The sequence below is a fragment of the Urocitellus parryii genome, chromosome 9 (genome assembly GCF_045843805.1).
Source record: "Urocitellus parryii isolate mUroPar1 chromosome 9, mUroPar1.hap1, whole genome shotgun sequence".
Classification (NCBI taxonomy): Eukaryota; Metazoa; Chordata; class Mammalia; order Rodentia; family Sciuridae; genus Urocitellus; species Urocitellus parryii.
In genome coordinates, this window is record NC_135539.1 from 134997673 (window position 1) to 135023378 (window position 25706).

Consider the following 25706-nt stretch of genomic DNA (forward strand, 5'->3'; position numbering starts at 1 on the left):
AATCATATTGTCTATTCTATTATGCTGCCCTTCGTATCCCCCCTACTCCTCCCCTCCTCTCCCATCCTTTCTCTCTATCTCAAGTTGAAAATTTAAAAACCTGGATGGCTATTTAGATACAAGAATGCACAGCGGAAGAAGGATGGTGAGTGAATTGCATACCAGGAAGTGTGTGTATAAAAATCACTTCTACCTAATTCACTCCCTTTAGATGATATTAAGATAACGATGGGTGAGTTCTGACTCAAAAACACAGATATGTATTTTTCTCTCCTTTGCTATCAAAAGAAGGCCTGACCACGTGTACAATAAGTAAAGCATACCAGTAGGAAGATTAATTTTACTGTCCAGTATGGTAAGGGAGACAGAAATAGTGGTTAGAGACATGGTAAAGCAGTTTAAAAAGGGATTCATGGTAATATGAGGAAATGGACTGCAATTGCTTTGCCAATGAGACTGTAGAGTGCACATACCCAGACAATTGCAATTTAACATCAAGAACTAATATCAAAACAATTAAAACTAACCAGGAGCCTTGGCATCAGCCTGTAATCCCACTGACTCTGGGAGGCTAAGGCAAGAGGACCGCAAGTTCAAGGCCAGCCTTAGTAATTTAGGGAGCCCTTTTCTCAAAAATGAAAAATGAAATACTGGGAATGTAGCTCAGCTGTAGCTCCTCTTGGGTTCAATTTCCAGCATAAAATAATAATGTAGCACCGTACTATCTTCTTGTGCATTTCATACAATTTTAGTTTGACTCTAGGTCTGCTACCAACAATGGTGTTTAAAGAGATCCTCTTGGGTATCTGAGGGATCCCGGTTGTACCGCGGAGAAGCTCAGGCTTCTAAAACCCCAGCTGTGTTTGCTACGGAGATGCGCACGTGGTGGGCACTCAGCCCTGCTCTGATTTGACAGGTGGAGGTGGGACAGGGCAGGCCAGAGACCATCCAACCCCGAAAGGCTGTAGGTTGTGCAGCTGGACGTGGGTCGGCTAAGGCAGATTCGGACGTGGGAGGCTGAGGGACCCAGAGACCCGTAGCTCTCGGCCGCCGCAGACAAGCGGACGAGGTGGGCCCCGGGCGCCCCCAGCGCGGCAGTCTCGGGGGCGGGGCCGGCGGGAGGCCCGCCCTCCGGGTAGCGGCGGTGACTGGGCGGGCGGGGGACGCTCTGTCCCACGCTCGCCCAGTGCTCGGTGGTTTAAAGATGGCGGCGGCGGCGTTGGGGGCGCGGAGCCGCCGGAGGGGGAGGGAGAAGGAGAATCTGTGAGTAGCCGAGAGGTAGCGCGGCGGCTGCCGTGAGGAGTCCCGGCGCGGAGCCGCCGGCGGCCCGGCCCCGGGTCTGGGCTGGGCGGGAGAGGCCGGAGCCGCGCCTGGAGCCCGAGGCCGGAGCCGAAGAGGAATGTGACCAGGGGTCGGCGGGGGCGCGGGAGTACGCAAGAGCAGGGATGGGGCAGCAGGTGGGCCGCGTCGGGGAGGCTCCGGGGCTCCAGCAGCCCCAGCCGCGCGGGATTCGGGGCAGCAGTGCAGCCAGGCCCTCGGGCCGCAGGCGGGACCCGGCGGGGCGCACCACGGAGACCGGCTTCAATATCTTCACCCAGCATGGTGAGTGTGTCCGGGAGCCGACGCGAGGGCGTGGGGGAGGCCGGGGGTGGGGTCGGGGCGGGGTGGGAGGCGGACAGGCAGCCCTGGGGGTTCAGGGGTGGAGGGGTGCCTGAGAGAGGGGGCGGAATCCGCTGCCATCTGGGCCAGTCACGGGAGGCGAGTCACACCCCTCCCCCTCCCGTCTCCAGCCTGGCTGGCAGCTCCTGGGGGCGGAGGAGAGCCGTGGGCTTAGGCACCGTGTATGGACTGTCCTCTACCGTGGGACGGGGGCGGTGGAGCTGGAGGACAGTGGATGGTATCCCCCGGGGAGGGAAAGGCAAGGGAGGTAGGAGATGAGTCTGGGAGATGGGAGGGTAAACCGGTTGTTAGCGATGGGAGGCGGAGTTGTGCCCCAAGGGATTGGGGAATAGGACTGAATCTTAGAGGAGATTGTGGCATATAAGGTTATGTGTAGAAATCAGGCAATGAGCAGCGTCAGAGTGGTGAACTGTGAACAGTGCCCTGACATATCCTTCTGTAGGAAAAGTAAGGGAAGCATCTCATCATTCTTGACATTTTTGTTTTGCATTTCAAACTAGAAATGAAGGGCTTTTCCAGACCATACACATGTTGTGCGCCTTCGAGTAGGACACATGATTCTGATATGGTTGGCAGGGGCTGTGAGTTGGTGGGCATGGTTTGGGTTTTGTGGCTGTGAACAAGAGTTTGTGTGTCTGTATGTGTGTGTATGCATGTACATACATACACGCATATATTCTCTATGTAATCTGGGACCTATTTTGCCTTATTTCTGTATTTTTAGAAGAGTGTCTCCAAACACTTATGTCATACAGTCTTAGCAAAAATTAGAGCATGCTCTCTAATAATTTGTGTTTTCATTATATATTACATAACTTATAAACATTTAGAGGAATATAGAATGAGATGGCTAGTTGCAGTGGTGCATGCCTTTAATCCCAGTGACTGAGGAGACTTTAAGTAGAAGGATCACAAGTGCGAGGCTAGCCTCTAATTTATTGAGGCTCTCAGCAACCTAGCAAGAACCTGTCTCAAAATAAAAAAGGATTGGTGATGTAGCTCAGTGCTAAAGTGTTCTTGGGTTCAATCCTCAGTGCCAAAAAAGAAAAAAAATAAGTATAGACCTGGGGGTGCAGCTCAGTGGTAGAGTGCATGCTTAACATGTGAGAGGCCCTGGGTTCAAACCCCAGCACCACTACTATGAATAACAAGAGAACTAAAGAGTTTTAAGGCCAGATTTGGTGGTGCATGCCTGTAATCCCAGCTACCCTGGAGGCTGAGGCAGGAGGGTTGTGTGTTCAAAGCCAGCCTGGGCAACTTAGTGAGATCCTGTCTTAAATAAAGGTACAAAAAAGGACTGAGAATGTAGCTCAGTAGCAGACGCTTGATGGGCACGCATGAAGTTCACGCCTTAGTACTTCAAAAAAAGAGAAAAAGTCTGTTCCCCCCCCCACCCCCGCAATTCAGTGGATCCTTTTGCATGTTTTCAACAATACTTTTGAGACCACTTTTCTAGAGGATGGAAGAGTAGTGGAGGGGAGAAAACAAAATTGACCTTTATGGGTAGGTACCCCAAAACCTAAGGGGGGGCTGGAGATATAGATATGACTTCTATAGAAAGGACTGATAATTGAAATTGGATGAGAAGTAGCAAATTGGAGTTTCAGTGAGGATGCATATAGAAAATAAAGACTAAAGGAGGCAGGGTGTTCTATACTACACAGGTTAGGGAAGAAGAAAAACAGTGTGAACTATTCATTAGAAATGAAATTTTGGAGGATGTAATGATGGGTGGTACCATGCAAAGAGAGATGAGTCTGAGAATCTATGGCTACCAGGTGAGTTGTGCCAGAAAATTCTGTAGTCAGAAGTATTTAAACTTCTAAATAAATAATCTGTTGTTTCTTTTTTTGTACTGGAGATTGAACCCAGGGGCACTTTATCCCCAACCCTTTCTCTATTTTTATTTTGGGGACAGGGTCTTACCAGGTTGCTGAGGCAGGCCCCAAACTTGTGATTTTCCTGCCTCAGCCTCCTAAGTCGCTGAATTACAGGAGAGCACCACCATGCCTGGCCTAAACTGCTGTTTTGTAATGGAGGAGTTATAGGTGGTTTGGTGCCATCCAAGTTTTACATGTCTAATATTAAAGATGTGCTCCAGCATTCCTTCATAAAATATCTGAATATTTTATGTGGGTGCTAGATGAGTTAGTCTTTATTGAAGTCACTTCCTAAAAACACAAGAAAAAATGAATTAATAGTTTTTAGGGAAAAAGTCATCCTTTGCTTCATTATAGAAAGTGTTACTATGCATTAAACTTGACCAAGTGGGCGACAGTGATCTTGTTCCTCTGGTGTCTTATTCAGGACATAAGATTTTCAGAAAAGGAGGAAGTCGTGAAGAATGGAATACAAAGAGATTTTGAAGGATGGACAGGATTTGGATCTGTGGAGCAGGAAAAAGAGGGCAGGCTGGGCAGGAGAAACATCTTGAACAGGAACAATGGGAATGGACCTAATTTGTTGATGGGATAGTGAGGAGAAACATCTGTCAGGAGTGAATAACCTATGAGTTGGTGGAAACAAAATCAGAGAACAAAAATTGAAAGTGTCAAGTTCAGATTTTGTCTCTACCTGGCTGGATGACTTAGTCACCATCATTGAATTTCTTTATCTAATAGATGCCTTTTGCTTCTTTACAATTTTATGATTCTAATTGAGAAGTAGTAGGAAGAAAACTTTGAATAGCTCAATTGGACTGGGTTATGGGAAATCTGGAGTTTTTATCAGTTTTACTGATTGGCTAGTTTATAAGAGCTCTCAATAGACCCAAGTATAAAATGCTGACCTTGTTGAAGGCAGTGGATTTGGAAGCAGTGGATACAGGAGGTGTGTAGTTCAGGGGACAATTCATTCATTTATCTATTTACTGGGCTCTGGAGATGATGTTGTAAACCATAACAGAATCCTTACCTTCATGATTTAAAAAAAAGTATTTCTTTAGTTGTTGATGGACCTTTATTTTATTTATATGTGGTGCTGAGAATCGAGCTGGTGCCTAGCACATGCTAGGCAAGCACTCCACCACTGAGCTACAGTTCAAGCCCTCATGATTTGATCTAGAGGAAGAAAGAAGAGAGGCTGTTTCAGAGTTTTTGTTAAAGGCATGAACTCTGGAGCCATTCTGCCTGGACTTAAAACCTGACTCAGTTGTGTGGCCTTGGGCAAATTATTTAACTTTTATTCCTTTGATTCTCAATTTGTAAAATGGGGATAATAATAATAATACCTAGAATTATGAGTTTCTATATTCAAACTGCTTAGAATTGTGCCTGGCATATATTAAGAGCTCACCGTGTGTTAGCTGCTTCCATTACTACTATTACTACTACTACTGATATTATTGTTAAAAATAGGGATGATGGTCTGGATTGTGGCTTAGTGGTAAAGCATTCGCCTAGCACGGGCGGGACCCAGGTTCGATCCTCAGCATCACATAAAAATAAGGTATTGTATTGTGTTCATCTACACCTAAAAAATAAATATTAAAAAAAAAAAAAACCAGGGATGAGTCAAAAAGTTACACCATGGGGCTGGGGATGTGGCTCAAGCGGTAGCGCGCTCGCCTGGCATGCGTGCGGCCCGGGTTCGATCCTCAGCACCACATACCAACAAAGATGTTGTGTCCGCCGAGAACTAAAAAAAATAAATAAATATTAAAAAAAAAAGTTACACCATGGTTTTGAACCTGGCTAACTAGGATGATGGTGATTTTATTGACAAGTTTAGAAACTGGAAGCTGATTGAAAGGATGGGAATAGGATAAGTTTGTTGTCAAAGATAGTATTAAAAGAATGTAATTAACAAATAATATAGAAAACAAAGGTATAATTGGTACTCTCTTAGATGAGTATTCAAAAACTTTTCTATAGATCAGGGTTTATTAACCTTGACAGTATTGACATTTTAGGCTGAAAATTTGTATTAGGGGTGTGTCCTGAGCATTGTGGGATATTTATTTAGCATCTCTGGCACTACTGATGCCATTAGCATTCACTTTGGCTTCTCACATACAAGCAAAAATGTCTCCATTTGCTGATTGCAGTGACACAGGCCTGTAATCCCAGTGGCTCGGGAGGCTGAGGCAGAAGGATCACAAGTCAGCCTCAGCAATATAGGGAGGCCATAAGTAACTTAGCGAATTGTCTTAAAATAAAAAATAAAAAGGCCTGGGGATGAAGCTCCGTAACAAAGTGCCCCTGGGTTCAATCCTTGGTACCAAACAAACAAAAGAAATTGTCCAGTCATTGCTAAATCCTAGGGTCTGGTGGGTGGTAAAAACTATCCTTATTTGATAATTACTACTTAGAAACAGGGAAGATTCTGAATTGAATGAATAAATGAGATTCAAAAGCTCCTCATTGGATATACCATTTGACATAAATGAAAAAAATCTAGACCCTAGAAGTAGTGTATAAATCACTGTCTTGTTTGCAGTGTTGAGATATTGGCATGTAACTTCATTATGAAAGTTAGGTCTGACAGTCTTTTTTTTTTTTTTTTTTGTACTGGGGATTGAATGCAGGGACACTCTACCACTGAGCCACATTCCTAGCCCTTTTAATTTATTTTTATTTTAAAATTTGAGACAAGGTCTTACTAAGTTGCTGATCCTCGATTTGAACTTGTGATCCTCCTTCCTCAGCCTCCTCAGTAGCTGGAATTACAGGTGTGCACCACCAGGCCAGGTCTGACAATCTCTTGAGTATATGTGTAGGTTTTTGTTTATTTTTTGCAGTACTAGGGATTGAGCCTAGGGTCACCTTACCACTGTGCTGCATTCCTAGTCCTCTTTTTTATTTTGAGACAGCCTTGCTAAATTGAAGCTGGCCTTGAACTTGTACCTCTTTCTTTAACCTCCTGGGATTACAGGTGTATGATACTGCGACCAGTGAACATATGACATAACTTTTAGACAGCTGAAAGATTTCACTTTAATTTTATTTTCTTCTCATTTTCTGAAAGTTCTAGTAAAAATAAACCAAGTTATGAGATTCTGAATTAAAAATTTCTCTTAATCAAACTCATTATTTAAAGTCATCTGATTTTTTTCTTTTGAATCTATGAAAGATATAGGCACCCCAGGTTGAAAATGATATTCTAAAAAGATATGACAGCCTACTATAGTGGTCACCAAATCTATTTTTCCCCCCTCCTGTAGTAGAGATTGAACCAAGGACCTTGCACATTCTACCCACTAAGCTACATCCCCAGCCATTTTTTTTTGGGGGGGGGTGCTAGGGTCTCCCTAAATTGCTGAGGCTGGCCTGGAACTTGGAATCTTCCTGCTTCAGCTTCCTGAGTAGTTGGGATTACAGGCTTGTAGGCTACAGTACCTGACAGTGGTCACTAATTCTTAGGAAAACTAAATTTTATTTAAAATTTTTAATTTAAATTTTTAGTCATTCTAGGGATTGAACCCAGCACATGCTAAGCAAGCGTTTTACTACTAAGCTCTACTGCCAGACTTGAAAACTCTAATTTAAAAAAAGAAATCAGCTCTTAGATTCTTATCAACCTCTAAATCACTGTTACAAATGTATAGTTGTGTCTGTAATTTTGGTGAAGTGACAAAATAAATTGTGGTACAGGTTCTGTTATTATAGCCCAATTGACATTAAGCACTCATAAAATTATTAAGTCTCTGTGAGGGTCTGTCTTCCCCCTTTGTATGTTTTTTTCCCCCTTTTCATTTGTTCTCAGAATAAAGAATGATGATAATATTTGAGTAGCTTTTTAAGAGTTTATGAAGTTTTTTATTTCTTCTAATTTGACATTAACAAGTACAGCAAAAAATAGATGAGGCAGGTCTTTTTTAATTTTTTAATATTTATTTTTTAGTTATTGGTGGACACAACATCTTTGTTGGTATGTGGTGCTGACGGGGCCACACGCATCCAGGCGAGCGCGCTACTGCTTGAGCCACACCCCCAGCCCAATGAGGCAGGTCTTAATCTTCCCATTTTTTAGATGAATGAGTTAGGAGAACTAGGTGACTTCCCAAGGTCACAGTTCTGTTAAGTGATAGAACTGGAACTGAAATCAGTTTTTTTCCTCAGAGTCTTGCCATTATGTAAAGATTTGGAGAAGGTGAATTTTAGAATTAAATAGAATTGGATTCAGATCCTGCCTTGTGTCACATTGGTATATGGTTTATTACTCCAACTCAGCAGAGTGTTGAAAGAATTTAATGAAATATTTAAGACTCTTTAGGAAGTGCCAGGCACTAGTGCTCAATAAGTAGCAGTTTTGTTGTTGTTATTTACTTCAAGATGAGTATGAATATTAAATGAGTTGTATGTGAAAGCGTTTTGTAAACTTCTAAAGTACTGATATGGTTATGACTGCAGACTGAAATGTAGAAGCACCTTAGTATTTACATTTTAAGTCTTTATTTTCTCTCCACTTTAAGTAACTTTGGTTATTTGAGGGCTTTCAGAAAGCAGCAAAAAGGTAGGGGAATTTTGAGAATTGGAAATCACTTTAGATCTGCCTGAAGATAATTGATATTATTTCAAGACAATTGTTACAGGGGTTGGGTGGCCGAGAATAAGTAGTTCATGGTTCTCATGGGTGTTTTTTTTTTTCCATTTTTGAGAGTTGAACCGGGAACTGGCCATCATAATTGTGAAGTTGATAGGAACCTCATTCTAAGCTGACATCGATTTGCTAGTTAAATTTAATGACTTTTTTTGCAGATAAAAACTTATGATGTATACTATGACCCTCATTTGATATCCCCAGAGACCTTTTCTTTTGTTTGCCCCCTTATTATTTTTATCTCTGGTTGTAAAGTTTCTTATTAGAAGCTTGTGGTAGTAGGACTTTTGTATTCTTGAAGTTGTCAAATTGGACATTTTATCAATGTGGTACTCCATGTGTAGAGATTTCAAAATGCTTAAGAGCCTCACCAATCTCATTGGATTTTTTTTTTTTTCCTAGAATAGGAAATTTGACAGTGCCACTTTAGCATGGAGAGCTTGTTAAAACATAGATTGTTAGGTGCCACCTCAGGAGTTTTGATTTGGGTCTAAGGAGGGTCTTGAGAATTTGCTTTTTTCCTTCCCTTCCTTGCTTCCTTCCTATTGAACCCAGAGGTGCTCTGCTACTGAGTTGCATTCCCAACCCTTTTTATTTTTGAGACAGGGTCTTGCTTAGTTGCTGAGACTGGCCTTGAACTTGAGATCCTCCTGACTTAGCCTCCCAAATAGTTGGGATTATAGGTGTGTGTCATGTGCCTGGGGTGCCTGGCGAGAATTCTTATTTTTGACAGAATTTCCCGGTGTTGCTAGGGCAGCTGTCTGGGACCATACTTTGAAAGCTGTTGGTAATGGGAGATGAAAAAGTGTAATGGATCAAAGGTGACTTAGATATTGTCAGAAAACATAATGTACTGATTCTCTACTAAAAGTTAGTGCAAAATTCCATTTGTTCCAAGTCTAGTGTCTGCATGTAAGTGACCACTCTCTTTTACCACCATTTGTGGTTTATCTCTAAAAGTTCATATGTTGAGAGATGTACTTTTGAAAGACTCTGGAGTCATCGAGAAAAGGAAAGGTAGGGAACGTAAGGTTCTTCTGGCAGACTTGTGCTACAGTACTGTGGGCTTCATTTAGTTCTTGGAAGAATGAAGTGATGAAATAATTGCCATTTATTATCTGGCATGTTCTAAGTATTTTATATCCAATTTTTAACTCAAACCTCATAAAACCCTATTTGCCCAAATTGAAAAAGTTTGGGTACCAAAGAAATTGGGATATCTATTTATGATTCTATGGTTTTGGTATATAATGGTACTTGTTACTTTTGTAGTTTATATGTATTTGTGTATGTGTGCACATATATACATGTATATACAAAGATTTTTACCTCATTGCTCTTGAGACCAGTGATGAAGTTTTCAGAATGGTGGTCAAGGGTTAAAACTGTATAGTCTGTGACTATGAATTGAGACATATATATGTGCTATTGTACTGAAGAGAGCAGTACACACTACAGCTATTTGGGAATTCATGGTAACATTTACCTACTATCTTAATTTCTAGGCTTAGGGTTACTAATATTATTGAAGACTTACATAAACCCCTCCCCCATAAATAGGTTAAGACTTATTTTATCCTTTTGGTTTTTTAAAGAAAATTATCAAGAAGACTTATAGGGACTGGGAGTGTATCTCAGAGACAGTATGCTTAGTGTGCATGATGCCTTGGGTTTTATCCACACAAAGATTTGCAGATGTCAGTGGTAGTATATTGGGCTACTATAGGAGAATGGATATACTTATACATTTTCCTTTTCTTTTTCTTGTGCTGGGGATTGAACCCAGGACCTTGTGTATACTAGGCAACCACTCTACCAACGGAGCTATATCCTCAGCCCTAAGCTATGTTTCTTTATGAATGTAGAAAAGAGTATACAATATTAGTTACCTGTGCTCTCTAATTTCATCAGTATACCATGATGGTAGAAAGTTTTTTAAATAAATAATAACTAGTAATATTGTGTGCTTACAGGTATTGATTGCATAAATATATTTGTGTGAATAGCTTTTGGATTCTGAGATACTGGGTTGTAAGGATTGATTTCTTTGTCCTTTATCCTTCACATAGTACCTGCTACATAGTAGATACTCTTAATTTTGGAACAGTTTTTTTTTCCTAATTTAACATTTATATATTTTTTATATATTTCTATAATAGTGTCAGTGAAAAACATTTTAAATAACAGTATGTCTAGTTAGTAAAATTTTACATAAAAACTCACTAGTTTCCTTATTTTCTCCTCTTGATATCAGAATATTTAGATGTAGGAGCTTCTGAGGTATTTGTGGGGAGGGGTATTATTGTACAGAATGTTAATATTAAAAATGAAGTACTCTAATAAATGTATTGGAATCAATATTAACCACTTAAAGTGATATTTTTAATAGCTTTATTTTATTTATTTATTTTTATGTGGTGCTGAGGATGGAACCCAGGACCTCCCACATGGCTAGGCCAGTATTCTGCCCCTGAGCCACAACTCCACCCCCTTAAAGTGATATATTTAGTTTGTTATTATAATACATGATTTCTAATAATCTTTTTATTTTTAGGTGGTGGGAGAACTAAAAAAAATTTTTTTAGCTTAAAACTCCTAAACACTTTCTTTATTTCGTGTTCATTTCTTCTGTACTAATTGTTCATGTTAACATCTCTGAGAGAATTTTTAGGTTTAATTTAGACAGAACTGCTGTCCAGAAGAATGTTACTGCTCAGAGAGATTTTGATGAACATCCTTATTTAAAAATCTAAAAAGTTTTGTGTGTCCCTGTGTGTGAAAATGTGATATTCTGTATAGTATCTCTTGGTTTCTGATCACTGTCTTTTTTTTTATTTGTGTGCATAATTTCAATATGTGGTCATTATTATTAATAAGAAAATTTCCTGAATATTGTTTTTGACTGGTCTTTCACTCAAGTAAATGCATGATAAGTACACATTAAACATAATAGTATACCCAGTTTAAACTCGATTGCTTCAAGAACTGAGAACAACTTTGGGCATTTCTCCACTTTGCTTTGTGCTATAATTTTGCTGAGGCTGTGTGATGGTACTCCAGGCTCCTCCATAGTGAACTCTGCCAGCCTTGGCTGTTGATCAGTGGGCCCAGTCATTTGTATTCCTGGGTTTGCTGTCCAAGGAGAAGGGTTTAAAAACCTTTTACTTGATGTGGACAAGGTCAAAGAAAATGTTCTGTAACTTAATAGATAAGTGGTATGTGCCCATACAATTTTGTTAACATATTCCTCTTTATATGCTAACTCCAGCAAATTAAAGTAGCAATATTGAGATATGATTGAAGATTGCTACTTAGCATTCTGTGGTTCCAGGTAATTACTAAGGAAACATTTTCTTAAAGCTAACAGTACTAACAAGCACAGTTTGTATCGCCCATCTGTTCCTCACTGAAAAGAAAGGTTGATACTGAAGGTTTTTGTTTCATAGCTTTCTTGGATTAATTTTGAAATTTGCATGTCTGACTGCATAATAATTTACAAAGATCTCAGTGTGAAAAACAATTCTTGGAGCATTTGCCTAGCACATGTGAAGTACTGGGTTTGATCCTCAGCACCACATAAAAACAAATAAATAAAGGTTAAATTCTTAAAATAGAAAAAAAAATAATTCTTAACAGAGCAGAGGCACATAAAGTTTCCATGGAAGTCCCCTTTGATATCACTGCTCCCCATACATATTCTTTTATTAAAGGAAACTACTGTTCATGGTTTGAGTGTTTTTCAGAAGTGTGTGTGTGTGTGTGTGTGTGTGTGTGTGTGTGTGTATAAAATGAGTATGTTTCTCTTGAAGTTTTATAAATACAGCCATACGAATTTTCTCCCTGAATTCGGTTTTGTATTTGACATGTTTGGAAGACCTTTCTATATCACTATGTATAGATTTCTCATTCTTTTTGATACCCTTATAATTATTTATGTTCTGACTATATTTAATTACTTCCTTATTGATGAATATTTGTTTATAAGATTTAATTTTCAAAAAATCTTTCTTCTGGCCTTTTTTCCTCCTCACCCACCCTCCTCCTCTACTTCCTCTTCCTTCTCCTCCTCTTCCTGTGCTAGGAATTGAAACCAGGGCCTCACAAATGCTGAGCAAGCAGTGTACTACTGAGCTACACCCCTAACCCTGGTATTTTTTTCCCTTTTATCTCTTGTTTGAAATTTATGTATGTTTGAGGTTGGAACCAACTTGATGTTTTTTATTCTCCTGCACTAATACTAATGAGTGAGTAGTCCATCAACTCTCCACTAAGAGCCTATTTACCTACATTAAATTCTGGGGCTGGGGATGTGGCTCAAGCGGTAGCGCGCTCACCTAGCGTGCGTGCGCCCTGGGTTGGATCCTCAGCACTACATACAAACGAAGATGTTGTGTCCGCCGAGAACTAAGAAAAAATAAATAAATGTTAAAATTCTCTCTCTCTCTGTCCCCCCTCTCTCTCTCTCACTCTCCCTTTAAAAAAAAAATTCTCGTATGAACATATGAGAATAGATTACAGGCCTTGGAAAAATTGTATCATTCCATTGATCTGTCTCTTGCATATTGTTTGCATGCTTGTCTTATTTATTTATTTTGATTCTGAGCCCAAGAGCACTTTAGCACTGAGCTACATCCCTAGTATTTTTTTTTTTTTTTTTTTTTTGAGACAGGGTCTCTATAAATTGCTAAGGCTGGCCTTGAACTTTTTACCTCCTGTCTCAGCCTCTAGAGTTGCTAGAATTATAGGCACACACCATCACACCTGGCCTGTTTTAGTTATTTAAGCCTACATAGTTTATGTGTTTATCCGACTAGCTCCTGAGTCATGGCGTTCTTTTGAAAAATTTATTTGGATGTTGCTGCATCTCATATCTTCCAAAAAATCTTTAGAGTTAGGTTATAAAGTTTGGAAACTTTGATGGGATTTTGATAGTGATCATAATCATAGGTTATTTAGGGGATGAATTGACATGGTTGCATTATTGTGTTCTTATGTCAAAGGACATTATCTCCTTTGCCAGTCCAGGCAATTCTTTGTCCTTCAGTTAAAGATTTTTAATACTCTTCATATTATTTTTGAACCTTTCTTGTTAGGGTTTTTTGTGGGTGTTTTATAATTTTTGTTATTATTATGTGTTGCTCAGGATCGAACCCAGTGCCTCACGCATGCAAGGCAAGTGCTCTACCACTGAGCTACACCTCCAGCCCCAAGAAATTATATTTTTAAAAGGAAATGTTTCAAACATAAGAAAAGCATAGCATATAAGGTAAAAGGAATAACCATTCAGGTTTAAAAAATGTTAATATTTTGTAGCTTTTTTTTAGAAAAAGAACATATTAGAGAAGTTTGAGCAACCTTTGCTACTTAAACCCATTCTTCTCTCTTCCTACTCTAAGGTTAACGCTTCCCTGATATTGTTTATCCTTCTCTTCCATACAGTTAAATTTATTTCATACAGTGACACACATCATAAATATTTATGATGTGTGTCACAGTATATAATATTGTTTATTTGAAAGATTTATACGAATTCTATACCATACTATGTTCTTCCAATTTTTTTTTACTATACATGGCATTTATGGTATATAAATATGTAGAAATTCATATTGATGTAGGATTTCACTGTTTATTTAGAATTTTTCATACTGAGAGATTGTTTCCAATTTTGCATAGAATAGGTGCTTGAAGTTCTATTCTGACTGGAAAACTTTTTTTTTAGTTATTTTTATTAGCCATGTAGACATTTTTTAGGCATATAGGCAATTTAAAAAGTCAATATAACAAGGTTTAAAGTGAAAAACCAAAGAGCAGCATCTGTCCATGTCCCTTCATATTGGCATTGTCTGGTATAGCAGCAACTAGCCACTATGGCTATTGAGCACTTTAAATGTCTCTTCTCCTAATTGATAAGTAATATAAGTATTGAAGCCAAGCATAGTATTGCATGCCTGTACTCCTAGGTACTGGGAGACTGAAGTAGGAGGATCACAAGTTCCAAGTCAGTCTGAGCAATCCTGTCTCAAAACACATACACACAATTTCAAAAACAGTATGAAGAAAATGAATGTAAAGTGCTGCATTAATTTTTAAAGTGATTACATATTATGGTTTGGATATATCAGAATAAATAAGGTATATATATATATATGTATAGTTTTTTCTTTTTTTTTTTTTTTTGGTGCTAGAGATTGAACCCAAGGCTGTATGAATGCTAAGCACGTGTTCTACCACTAAGCTATACCTTCAGGGGCTGGGGATGTGGCTCAAGCGGTAGTGTACTCGCCTGGCATGCATGCGGCCCGTGTTCGATCCTCAGCACCACATACAAACAAAGAAGTTGTGTCCACTGAAAACTGAAAAATAAACATTAAAAAATTCTCTCTCTGGGCTGGGGATGTGGCTCAAGCGGTAGCGCGCTCGCCTGGCATGCGTGCGGCCCGGGTTCGATCCTCAGCACCACATACCAACAAAGATGTTGTGTCTGCCGAGAACTAAAAAAAAATAAAAATAAATATTAAAAACTCTCTCTCTCTCTCTCTCTCTCTCTCTCCTCTCTCACTCTCTCTTTGAAAAAAAAAATTCTCTCTCTCTCTCTTTAAAAAAAAAGATATACCTTCAGCTCCCATTTAAAGTGTTATTAAAATTAATGTTATGAATTAAAAATTTAATACAGTTACTAGAAAATGTAAGTGACATGTGACTTGATTATGTTTCTGTTGAACAATGGTGCTTTAGATAATAAAAACTCTGTGAGAGCAGGAAGTTGGTCTTGTAGTTCCAGTACTTTTTTTTTTTTTTTCAGCACTGGGGATTGAACCTTGGGACACTCTACCCCTGAGCTACATCCCTAGCCCTTTCATTTCATTTTCATTTGGAGTAAGAATCTCACTAAGTTGCTGAGACTGGCCTCAAACTTGTAATCCTCTTTCCTCAACTTCCCTTGTTGCTGGAATTAGGCATGTACCGTCTTCCTGAACTTTAAACATTGCTGTGTATGCAGTAGACAATAAATATTTAAATGAATTGATATATTTAGCAAATAGGGAGAGGGCATTTTTCTTTGTTGTGTGCTCAGGGATATTATACCTGGCATGTTACAGTGCATGCTTTGAACTGACCTGAGATTTTCTTGTCATTGATTTGTAAAAAAAATATTTTAAATTTGCCTTTATTCCACAGTGCATGTACTTCCTTTGATTACCTTGTTTTTAGCCTAGATGTACTTTTAAGACTTTAAATGAAACTTTATGAAATCCTGTCTTTATTTTGTTCTATAATTAACCCTGCTATTTGAGAAAACTTTAATGCTTTTTTAAGTTCTTGGACATAATTGTTTCAAGTTTTCCGTTTCTTGAAATTATTAACTGTCTTCATTAATCTTGGCTATGGGCGCGGTCGTCAAGGTGGCTTCAGCGTTGAGCTAATATTCTGTCAAGCTGTTTCCTCAAGTCTGAGCTTGTGTTTATCTTTTTATATTTAATATTATTTCTTCTTTCTTCTTGGCATTGTATGGAATCTTTCCATTTTATCCTTTTTATTCTTTAAAATCATTCCCCCTCCCTTTCTTTGGGAGGTATTGGGGATTATTTAATCCAGGGGGATTTAAGCACTGAGCAATATCCCTTGTCATTTTTTTTCTTTTTTTCTTTTGAGACAGGGTCTTGCTAAGTTGCTTAGGGCCTCTCTAAATTGCTGAGGCTGGCTTTGAACTTGTGATCCTCTTGCCTCAGCCTCCTGAGCCACTGGGATTACAGACTTTTGCCACCCAGCTAAAATTATTCCTCTTAAAATTTTAAGAGCTTATGTAATTTTATTTTATTTTTTTGTAGATATTTGAGAAGTCTGTCTTAAACAGGGTTATATTGAATCTTTACACCTATGTCTTTAGATTTTGGTTATCTTTCTATTCAAGACATTTTCATTATTTCTCTGATTTACACTGTTATTTGCCTTTTAATATTTTCTCCAATAGCCTTATATTTGTAAATTAATTTTCATTGATCTCTTTTCTGGACTTCAGAGTTGTTTTTTCATTGTTAAATGTCATCAGATTAATTTCTGCTTGTGTTGAGCTGTTTATATTCTGTAGAAGTTGACTCTTCTACCTCAGTGATTTTCTCTGGGTGGAGACCAACTCCAGCTTGTGTGATACATAGAAAACTTACATGATAGTGGGAGCACAGGGTCTCAAGGACAGGAATGCAGCTAGGCCTGTCCAGAAACAGGAAGTCAAAGACCACTAGAAACTCAGTCAGTATTTATTTTCTGTCTCTTGTTTTGGCTTCTATTTGCTTATTTTATTCTTCTCTCAGACCTTCAGTTCATATCATACTTCCCATTTTTTTAACCCTCTACGCTGATGAAGAGGACAGTCTATATGAAAAACATTAATTTCTTAGTTTTAGCTCCAAGTTTCCAGGAGTGTCACTGTGATTTTTGGTCACCTTATCTATTAACAGGGTTTCTCAGCCTCTGCAATGTTATTGAGATTTTTGGGCTTAATGAATATATGTTGTGGGGACTGTATTGTGTATCATAGAATATTGAGTAGCATCCTATCCTCAACTAAGTTTCAGTAGCACTTCCTGCCCAGTTTTGACAAACTAAAATGTCTCCAGATATTGCCAGATGTTTGTATAGCAATAAAACTAACTCGGCTGAGAACCAGTAACCTAGAATGTATTTGAGTGCTATAGTCTCTACTGTGTGAGGACATTTTGGAAGAATCTTTAGGAGGCTGGGTAGATACTTCCAAAATTCAACACTTATTTTTCATAATAGTTGGAATTTTATTTATTTTTTAGCAGTACTGGGATTGAATGCAGGGCCTTGCACATGCTAGGCAAGTGTTCTACCACTGTGCTAAAAGTCCCTAGTTTGGATGTTCCTTTTAAAATTATTTTTTCTTAGCTGATTGCAATGGCACACACACCTATAATCCCAGTGACTCAGGAGGCTGAGGCAGGAGAATCACAAGTTCCTGGCCAGCCTCAGCACCTTAAGGAGACCCTCAGCAACTTAGCAATACCCTGTCTCAAAATAAAAAATAAAAAGGACTGGGGATGTAGCTTAGTGTCCCTGGGTTCAATCCTCAGTGTCAAAAATAGATAAATAAATAATAAGATTTTTTTCTTATTTGTTTTGAATATGTTTTTTACTACTTGAAATCTTTCACTGGAATTATAGAGCTTACCATTTTTGACAATTGTCTGCATTTCTCTGAATCTCCCACTGGTTTTTTTTTTTTTTTAAACCCTAAGAGTGAGTGTATATATATGTGTAAGGGTGTTGGTTTTTTAAAAAAATATTTTTTAGCTGTAATTGACACAATACCTTTATTTTATTTATTTATTTTTATGTGGTGCTGAGGATCAAACCCAGGGCCTTGCATGTGCTAGGCAAGCGTGGAAATGCTCTACTGAGCCATAAGCCCAGCCCCAGTATGTTGGTTGTTTTTAAGATAATATTTATGATTTTGGTGGCATAGGCCTAGGTGTAAAAATTTAGAACTGGAAGAGACATTAGAAATAGTATATTCTAATACACTTGATTTATAGACAGGTAGACTGATACTTGGAGAGTTGAAACAAGTGGCCATGTATATATAGAGTAGATGAGGGGAGAAAAAGTAATCTTTCCCTCACTCGTCCCTGTTCATGGCTGAGACTGTTCTAACAGAATAACAAGAGAAAAGCATACAAATTTGTTTTAGGTATATGTGACACTGAGTCCTTCAGAAATGCAGGCCCAGAGAAACAGAAATAGGGGTAATTTTATTTTTTTGTAGTTGTAGATGGACAGAATGCCTTTATTTTATTTATTTTTATGTGGTGCTGAGGATTAAACCTAGTGCCTCATGCGTGCTAGGCAAGTGCTCTGCTGCTGAGCACAGCCCCAGCCCGTGAATGTGATTTTAATGTTTATGTTTGATTAAAATTAGACAGTTGTGTAGAACTGTAATTGAACAAAGGGAGAATCAATTGATGATAACAAACTTAGTTACAAGACCTTTGGTTCAGATTCTTTTCATTTTTCTTGTATCTTCAGATATAAAGGCATGCCTTTCCTTTTGGTTTAGAGGAATGAAGTATAGAGGAACCTCTAGAAGGAGGGCCTTATGATCCGCTTCAGACAGGAAGGTCAGATTTCTTTTTAATGTTCTGCTTCAAGATAGAAAGGTGGGAGAAGGTCAGAGAGAACTTCCTGCTTCTGCTATTTCTTTAGATACCAAGTTGCTGTGTTTTGGGGTGGTATCCCCAGAACCCAGTCATAGAGCACAGAAAAATTGGGATCCAACCTTGTTTTCTAGATACAGTTTCCAGTTATCTTTTATTGGCATCTGTTTTTTTTTTGGTACTTTTATTATATAACAATATTTATTGAGTACTTATGTACCAACTGTGCTGCAGACTTTAATTATTTTATTTAATCCATACAATAAGTTATGAAAATGGATCTCAAAATTAGATATGTGTATTTCCAAAAATTATGCTCTTAATTATTATGTCTAATAGTAGGATGATGGTTTAAGGGTTAGGTGCTTGTGTGCCAGATGCATTAGTCTATCTTATTTAATCCTGAAATTAACTCTAGGATCTGTACATATTTTCTGTTTTTTTTCAGACAAAAATATTTGGCTGAAAGAAATTATTTCTTGACTTAAGCCTACATGACTAGTAGGTAGCAGAGCTTGACTTCAGGTTTTGTGGTTTCCCCAGTTCTCTGCTGCACCTAAGGGAGATGATCCTGTACTGACGTTACACTATTTTCACAAAGTCTTCACCATAATATAATAAAAGGAAAAATCAAATATAATTCACTTTATTAAGATTAATAAATAACTGACTTTTTCATTTTGAGACTAGTCTTCATATACTATTTTTGTGCCTCATTATTTTTGGACTTAAATCTAAAATATTAATAAAAGAAACCTAAATAATTACTATTAGTAGAAAAATACTTCTTTAAAAAAGTATATTTAAGGTGCTAGTGTTGTAGCTCAGTGGTAGAGCGCCTTTCTTGCTCCTGTGAGGCTCTGGGTTCGATCTTCAGCATCACATAAAGATAAATAGACATAATAATATGTCTGTCTACAACTAAAAACAAAAAAAATTAAAGGTATATTTAAGAGATTAATAGAATGACTTTCCTGACTAATGTAAAAATTTTACATAAAGTTGTTGCAAGAAATAATTGTAAAATTCCTAGAGTGTGAATGGCAAATTATACTCAGTGATAACTATTATTACTTTAAAAAAAAACCAGGGCCTCACGCGTGGTAGGCATGTCATCTACCGTTGTTTTGGGGTACTACTTTTTAATTTGAGTTAAGATCTTACTAAATACTCCATACTGGTCTCAAATTAATGATTCACCTGCCTCAGCCTCTGGATTAGTTAGGATTACATGTGTGTGTAACCTGGTTTCTGTTATTACTTTTTTTTTTTTTTTTTTAGTTGTAGTTGGACACAATGCCTTTATTGTGGTGCTGAGGATCGAACCCAGCGCCTTGCACATACTAGATGAACACTCCATCATAACCACAACCCCAGCCACAACCCCAGCCCTTCTGTTATTACTTTTTAAAAGTTGTTTTCATTTTTATTGGTTAAAGTACTTTCAGACAGTTCTAAATATAATTGAAAACAATCTGAAAGATGTTAAGGCATGTAATTTTGAGATCGTAATACAAAGTAGTACAATTTCTTTAGGTATGTTCTGTGCCTAGGCTTAATTACCAGATTTTTATGCTTCTGTATATGTAGATAAACATAAAATATAATTTTTTTCTTTGCCTTTTTAAAATTTTTAAAAATTTATTTCTTATGTACATGGCAATAGTAGAGTGCATTACATTCATAATTATCCATTCATAGCACAAATAAAATATAATTTTGCTTTGTGTTGTTACAAACCAGCATTCTGATTGAATGTGTTCACCACTTAGGTAAATCACAGTCTTTCTTTCTTTGCTCTCTGATCCTAAAATACCTTCTTACTCTCTTTTTAAAAATGTTTTTAGTTGTAGATAGACATAATAAATTTATTTTATATGTCTCTGTGTGGTGCTGAGGATTCAGAACCCAGTGCTTCACACTTTCTAGGCAAGCACTTTCCTACTGAGCCACAACCCTAGTCCCCATTCTCATTATACATAGAAAAAATCCAGTTGTCAGGGCCTTAAAACAAGAAATAAATAAATAAAAAGGAATAGAGAACCAGTGGAACTAAGTCCGGAAGGTGAGTGGAGGTAATGTTATATGTGGGTGTACTGAGGATCATGGCACTCTGTTGACAAGAGTCATTTTATAGCTGGGCTTCTTGGAAACTGGAGCTGGTAAGCTATTAGAAAATAAGACTGTATACCCCGCCTTTCTCATTCAAGGGCCACAAGGTTTTGGCAACTCTTGCTCTGTACATCTGTTCAGTTTTCCTGTCTTCCAGCTGGCTTTCTCCATTTCAGCTTGTCTGTGGAGTATAATGGTTTTTCAGCTCAGCTCATGATGACAACTCTCGGGGTATTTTTTTTTTTTTTTGCATTTATTCCTATTGCTAAATGATTTTTTAAAAATTATTTTATTTACTGAAGAGTCTACATTTAAGTGGTTCAAAATCCAAAAGGTATGCTAGGCATGGTGGCATGCACATGCCTGTAATCCTAGCAACTCTGGAAGGCTGAAACAGGAGGATTTTGAGTTTGAGGCTAGTTTTAGCAATTTGCTGAGACCTTGTCTAAAATAAAAATGTTGTGGCTCAGAGGAAGAGCGCTTGCCTAGCATGCATTAGGCACTGGGTTTGATCCTCAGCACCACATAAAAATAAAATGAAGATATTGTGTCCACCTACAACTAAAAAATAAATGTCTAAAAAAATTAAAAAAAAGAAAAGGATGGGATGTAGCTCAGTGGTAAAGTGCCCCTGGGTTCAATGCCTGGTACCAAAAAGAAAAAAAAAAAATCAAAAGATATGTAAAAGTTTTCCTGCCACTTTTTTTCCTGTAGCCATCTTAATTCAGATCACTATTTTTTTTATGTTTCCAGAAATGTATTATTTTTTTCTTTTAGATCAATGATAACATATTATGTATATTGTTTGGCACCTTGCTTTTCCCCCCTTTATCTTGGAGATTTTTCCTTGTCTATAAATAAAGAACCTGCTTTTTTGAGGGGGGGCTGGGGTTGTGGCTCAGCTGTAGAGCGCTCGCCTAGCACGTGCGAGGCCCTGGGATCCTCAGCACCACATAAAGACGGATAAACAAAATAAAGGTATTGTGTACAAATAAAAAAAAAAAGAACCTGCTTTTTTTTTTTTTAGTATATAATAGAATTTCATTGTATACATGGGTTATAAATTAGGATGTTTGCAATGTTCTAAGGAGGAGTGTGTATCACTTTAGACAAGTGCTAGTAGAGCTATAGAATAAATGCTTCAGAAGCTTGGTGTGGTGGTAATCCCAGCTACTGGGAAGTTTGAGGTGAGAATCACAACCAGTCCAGCATGAACAATTTAGTGAGACCCTTGCTCAAAAACAAAAAACAGAACAATTGACACCCCCTAAAGAAACAAACAAAAACAAGAATAAATGCCTGGAATTGGAATTGTTGACAGCAGGAACATGGGGATTTTGTAATAACCATTTATTGAATAACTTTATACATCTCTCTGTGTGTGTATGCGCGCTGTTACGCACCTGCTCGCTGGGGATTGAACCCAGCTCTTTCTGTGTGCTAGGCAGTCACTTTACCACTAAGCAATCATCCAGCCCTTGAATAAACTTTTATCCACCATTTTGTTTATAGAGTGAATATTCTTTTCTGAAATGTTTGGGACTAGAAGTGTTTCAAATTTGGGGTTTTGGGACATTAGAATATTATGCAGATTGAGAATCACTAATTAAAAATTCTGAAATCTGAAATGCTTCAAAAATATGAAATAGAAGTTTTGGATTTGTGAACATTTGGGATTTTGGAGAATTTCAAATTAAGTATGCTCAACCTGTACTGACATCCTGTGTGCATTGGATTTCATTTCTAGCCATTCTGTTCTTGATTTGCTTGTTTAATTATGATCTATTATTACACTGTTTAATTTTTATACTTTTATAATATGCAGTATAGCATGCTGATAATGATCTAGACTTGAGCTAAACCACCTGGCTTTGAATCTTGTCTTTACTATTTCCTTAGCTTTGTGAACTTGGGTAAGTTTCTTAACATTGCTGTAGTTGAATGCCCTTATTTGTAAAATGGAGATGATGATGATAATTTGTATATAGACATTTAAGTCCTTTCCTGTTTTTTAAACTGAAATGAAATATCATTGTGATATTAATTTTTTATGTGGCCTTTGAACAGAACATACTTAGTCTAAGTCATTGTTAACTGTTGAAAACACAAATGTGGAGGAGGACAGCAAAGTTATATGTTATTCCTTTTTAAATGTCATCAGTTTAATTTCTTTCAAGAAGGAAGCGTGGGTTTCCTGTCTAGATTTTAGGTGGTTATTTATAAAGGAATAGCACTCCCACATTGTTAATAGCTAATTTGCAAATGTACATTTTAACTGGTAATAAATAGAAATATATTGGAACTAACTCACACTTTTTTCCTTTTAGTAAAAGTATGTACAGGCTGGGGATATATCTCAGTTGGTAGAGTGCTTGCCTCGCATGCACAGGCCCTGGGTTCAATCCTAGCACCAAAAAAGAAAAGAAAAAAGTATTAACAGTTATCAGGGTTTTTTCTTTTTTAAATACAATGTAGATGGCCAGTATTATTTATTAAATTGCATCGAATGATATCTATCCCAGTGTGATTAATTTTTTTTATCATCTTTAAATATTAAAGGCATTCTATTTAAATATAGAATTTCGAATTTAATCATCCCATAGTATATCTAGTATATTTGTGACTGGTAGGAGTTTTTGAGAGTTGAGCATTAATAGTTGACTTACCAAATACAAATATCAGTAAATAGCGTCACATTTTGGACAGAAAATGGGGATCACCAAAAACAAAAACAAAAAAACCCACATTAGGGCTGGGGATGTGGCTCAAGTGGTAGCGCGCTCGCCTGGCATGCGTGCAGCCCGGGTTCGATCCTCAACACCACATACCAACAAAGATGTTGTGTCCGCCGAGAACTAAAAATAAATATTAAAAATTCTCTCTCTCTCTCTCTCTCCTCTCTCACTCTCTCTTAACAAAAAAACTCCACATACTTAAAAAAAAAAAAAACAAAAAAAACCCCACATTACTTCCTAATGGACCATCTCAATTAGGCAAAAAAAAAAGCAAACATAGCAGGCTTGAGATTCATATCCTTAGGGAGGTCTGCTTGAAAGTTGACCCTTGGCTGACATCTGGGAACTCAGATTTTGGGTGGGTTCCCATTATTCCGCCAAATGAAGAGTGGCTCATTATGCTTAACCTGTTTATACAAACATTGTGGTTTATTTTGAACCCCTGCTTTCTTTCTGGGAGTTTGACTTTTCTTTCTCTCCCTCCCCACCCCACCCTACCCCCCTCTTTCTCCCCCCCCCCCCCAGTACTGGGGATTGAATCCAGGGCATTGAGCATTGCTAGGCAAGCACTCTACCTCTAAGCTACATCCTCGGCCCTTTTAAACAATTTTATTTTGAGACCAGATCTCACTAAATTGCCCAGGCTGCCCTTGAATTTGCCATCCTCCTGCCTCATCCTACCCAGTAGCTAGGATTACAGGTGTTTGCCTCTGTGCCCAGATAGGCAGAGGATGTTTATGTGACTGGCTCCCAAGAAAATCTTTGGGTACTAAGTATCGAATGAGCTTCCTTGGAGACTTTTTTTGTGGGGGGTGGTTGGGTACCGGGGGTTGAACTCAAGGGCACTTGACCATTGAGCCACATCCCCAGCCCTATTTTGTATTTTATTTAAAGACCAGGGTCTCACTGAGTTGCTTTCTACCTCACTTTTGCTGAGGCTGGCTCTGAACTCATGATCCTCCTGCAACAGCCTCCCAAGCTGGAATTACAGGTGTGTGCCACCGTACCCAGCTTCTTGGAGACATTTTATGTGTTTGATCGATTGATTGATCTGTCTATCCGTCTATCCATCCATCCATCTACCCCACCTTCAAACTCATATTTATATGTATTGCTGGGGAATTGAGTGAGTTCTACATGCTTCTGTGGGAGAAAACTTTTTGAAGCCTGTGCCTGGTTTCCTTCAAACTTGTCCGATGTGCCCTTTCCATTTGCTGATTTTGCTTTGTGTTCTTTTGCTCATAAGTGTACTCACAGCCAGGAGTACACTTATTTGCTGAGTTCTGAGACCTCCTAGTGAGTCATCAAGGCTGGAGGTGGTCTTGGGATCCCCTGACACAGCAGTCAATCAGATACACAAATAACTGGAAACTACCATGTTCATATGAAGCCTCTGTGTGGAACCATCTGGTGAGTAGATTTTTTTTTTTTTTTTGCTTTAAATTGTGTCTAGGGTAGTAGGTAGAATGAATAAAACTAAAAATTAGAGTCTAAAGAAGTAAAAACTTGTGAGTCAAAACTTTTAAGGTTTTATCTTTGTGAAACTGCATTTTGGTGTCTTGCTATGTGCTAAGCTTCTCTACTTTATAGAAATATGTAATTGTGGGGCTGGGGTTGTAGCTCAGTGGTAGAGAGCTTGCCTAGCATGTGTGAGGCACTGGATTTGATTCTTAGTACCACATAAAAATAAGTAAATGAAATAAAGGTATTGTTTCCATCTACAGCTAAAAAATAAATATGTAATTGTGGGATAAGAACTACACATAAATATGATCAAAGTGCTATGATGTAGAAAGTACATGGGTTCAATGGAACTTTGTTTTTATACCTTTATCTTGAGGTTGTCATAAATTAGTTGATACCTGTGTGTTACCAAGTTTCAGTAAATGAAGAGTGTTGAAAAGTTGCAAGAATAGCACAAAGAACTTTCAGTTACTTTTTGCCTAGATTCTCCATTTGTTAATATTTTGTCTTGTTCATCTTAGACCATTCCCTCTTATCTTTTCCTTCTCTTAACCAGAAATATATATAAAAATCACCTGGAAAATACTTTAAAAAAATAGGTGTTCTGTTGAACCAAGAAGGATTCTGGAGAAATAAAATAAACACTCTTCTTGATGATTTGGATATATACATCAGGTTAAAATTTAGTTTATTATACATTGCCTGTAATCCCAGCTACTCAAAAGGCTGAGGCAGGAGGATTTTGAGTTTGAGGCCAACCCATAATGAGAGACTGTCTCAAAAAAAAAAAAAAAAAAGAAAGGGTTCTTTATGATGATAAGTTTATATTCTTTTGATGGGGACAGAAGGACCCTCAAAATTGCAGTAGGTTTAATTGCACATTCTTCAAGTGTATTTGATTTAGTCTTTAGCTTTTTAAATATTTTATTATCTCCTGGGTCCCATTGTTGCTGTTGAGAAAAGTAACTGACAGTAAATTGACTGTCCTGGAGACAAT

The 25706-nt window shown here is 38.0% G+C and overlaps 1 protein-coding gene across 2 annotated transcripts in view; it reads left to right on the plus strand.

The window, feature by feature from the left end:
- The first annotated feature begins 1217 nt into the window (after positions 1-1217).
- Abl2 (ABL proto-oncogene 2, non-receptor tyrosine kinase) overlaps positions 1218-25706 on the plus strand; it is a 95411-nt gene continuing 70922 nt past the window's right edge. For both annotated transcript variants that reach the window (XM_026388424.2, XM_026388426.2), the window contains exon 1: positions 1218-1602. In XM_026388424.2, the coding sequence (XP_026244209.1) occupies positions 1446-1602 (157 nt within the window). In that variant the 5' untranslated portion in view covers positions 1218-1445. The remainder of the gene's footprint in view (positions 1603-25706) is intronic.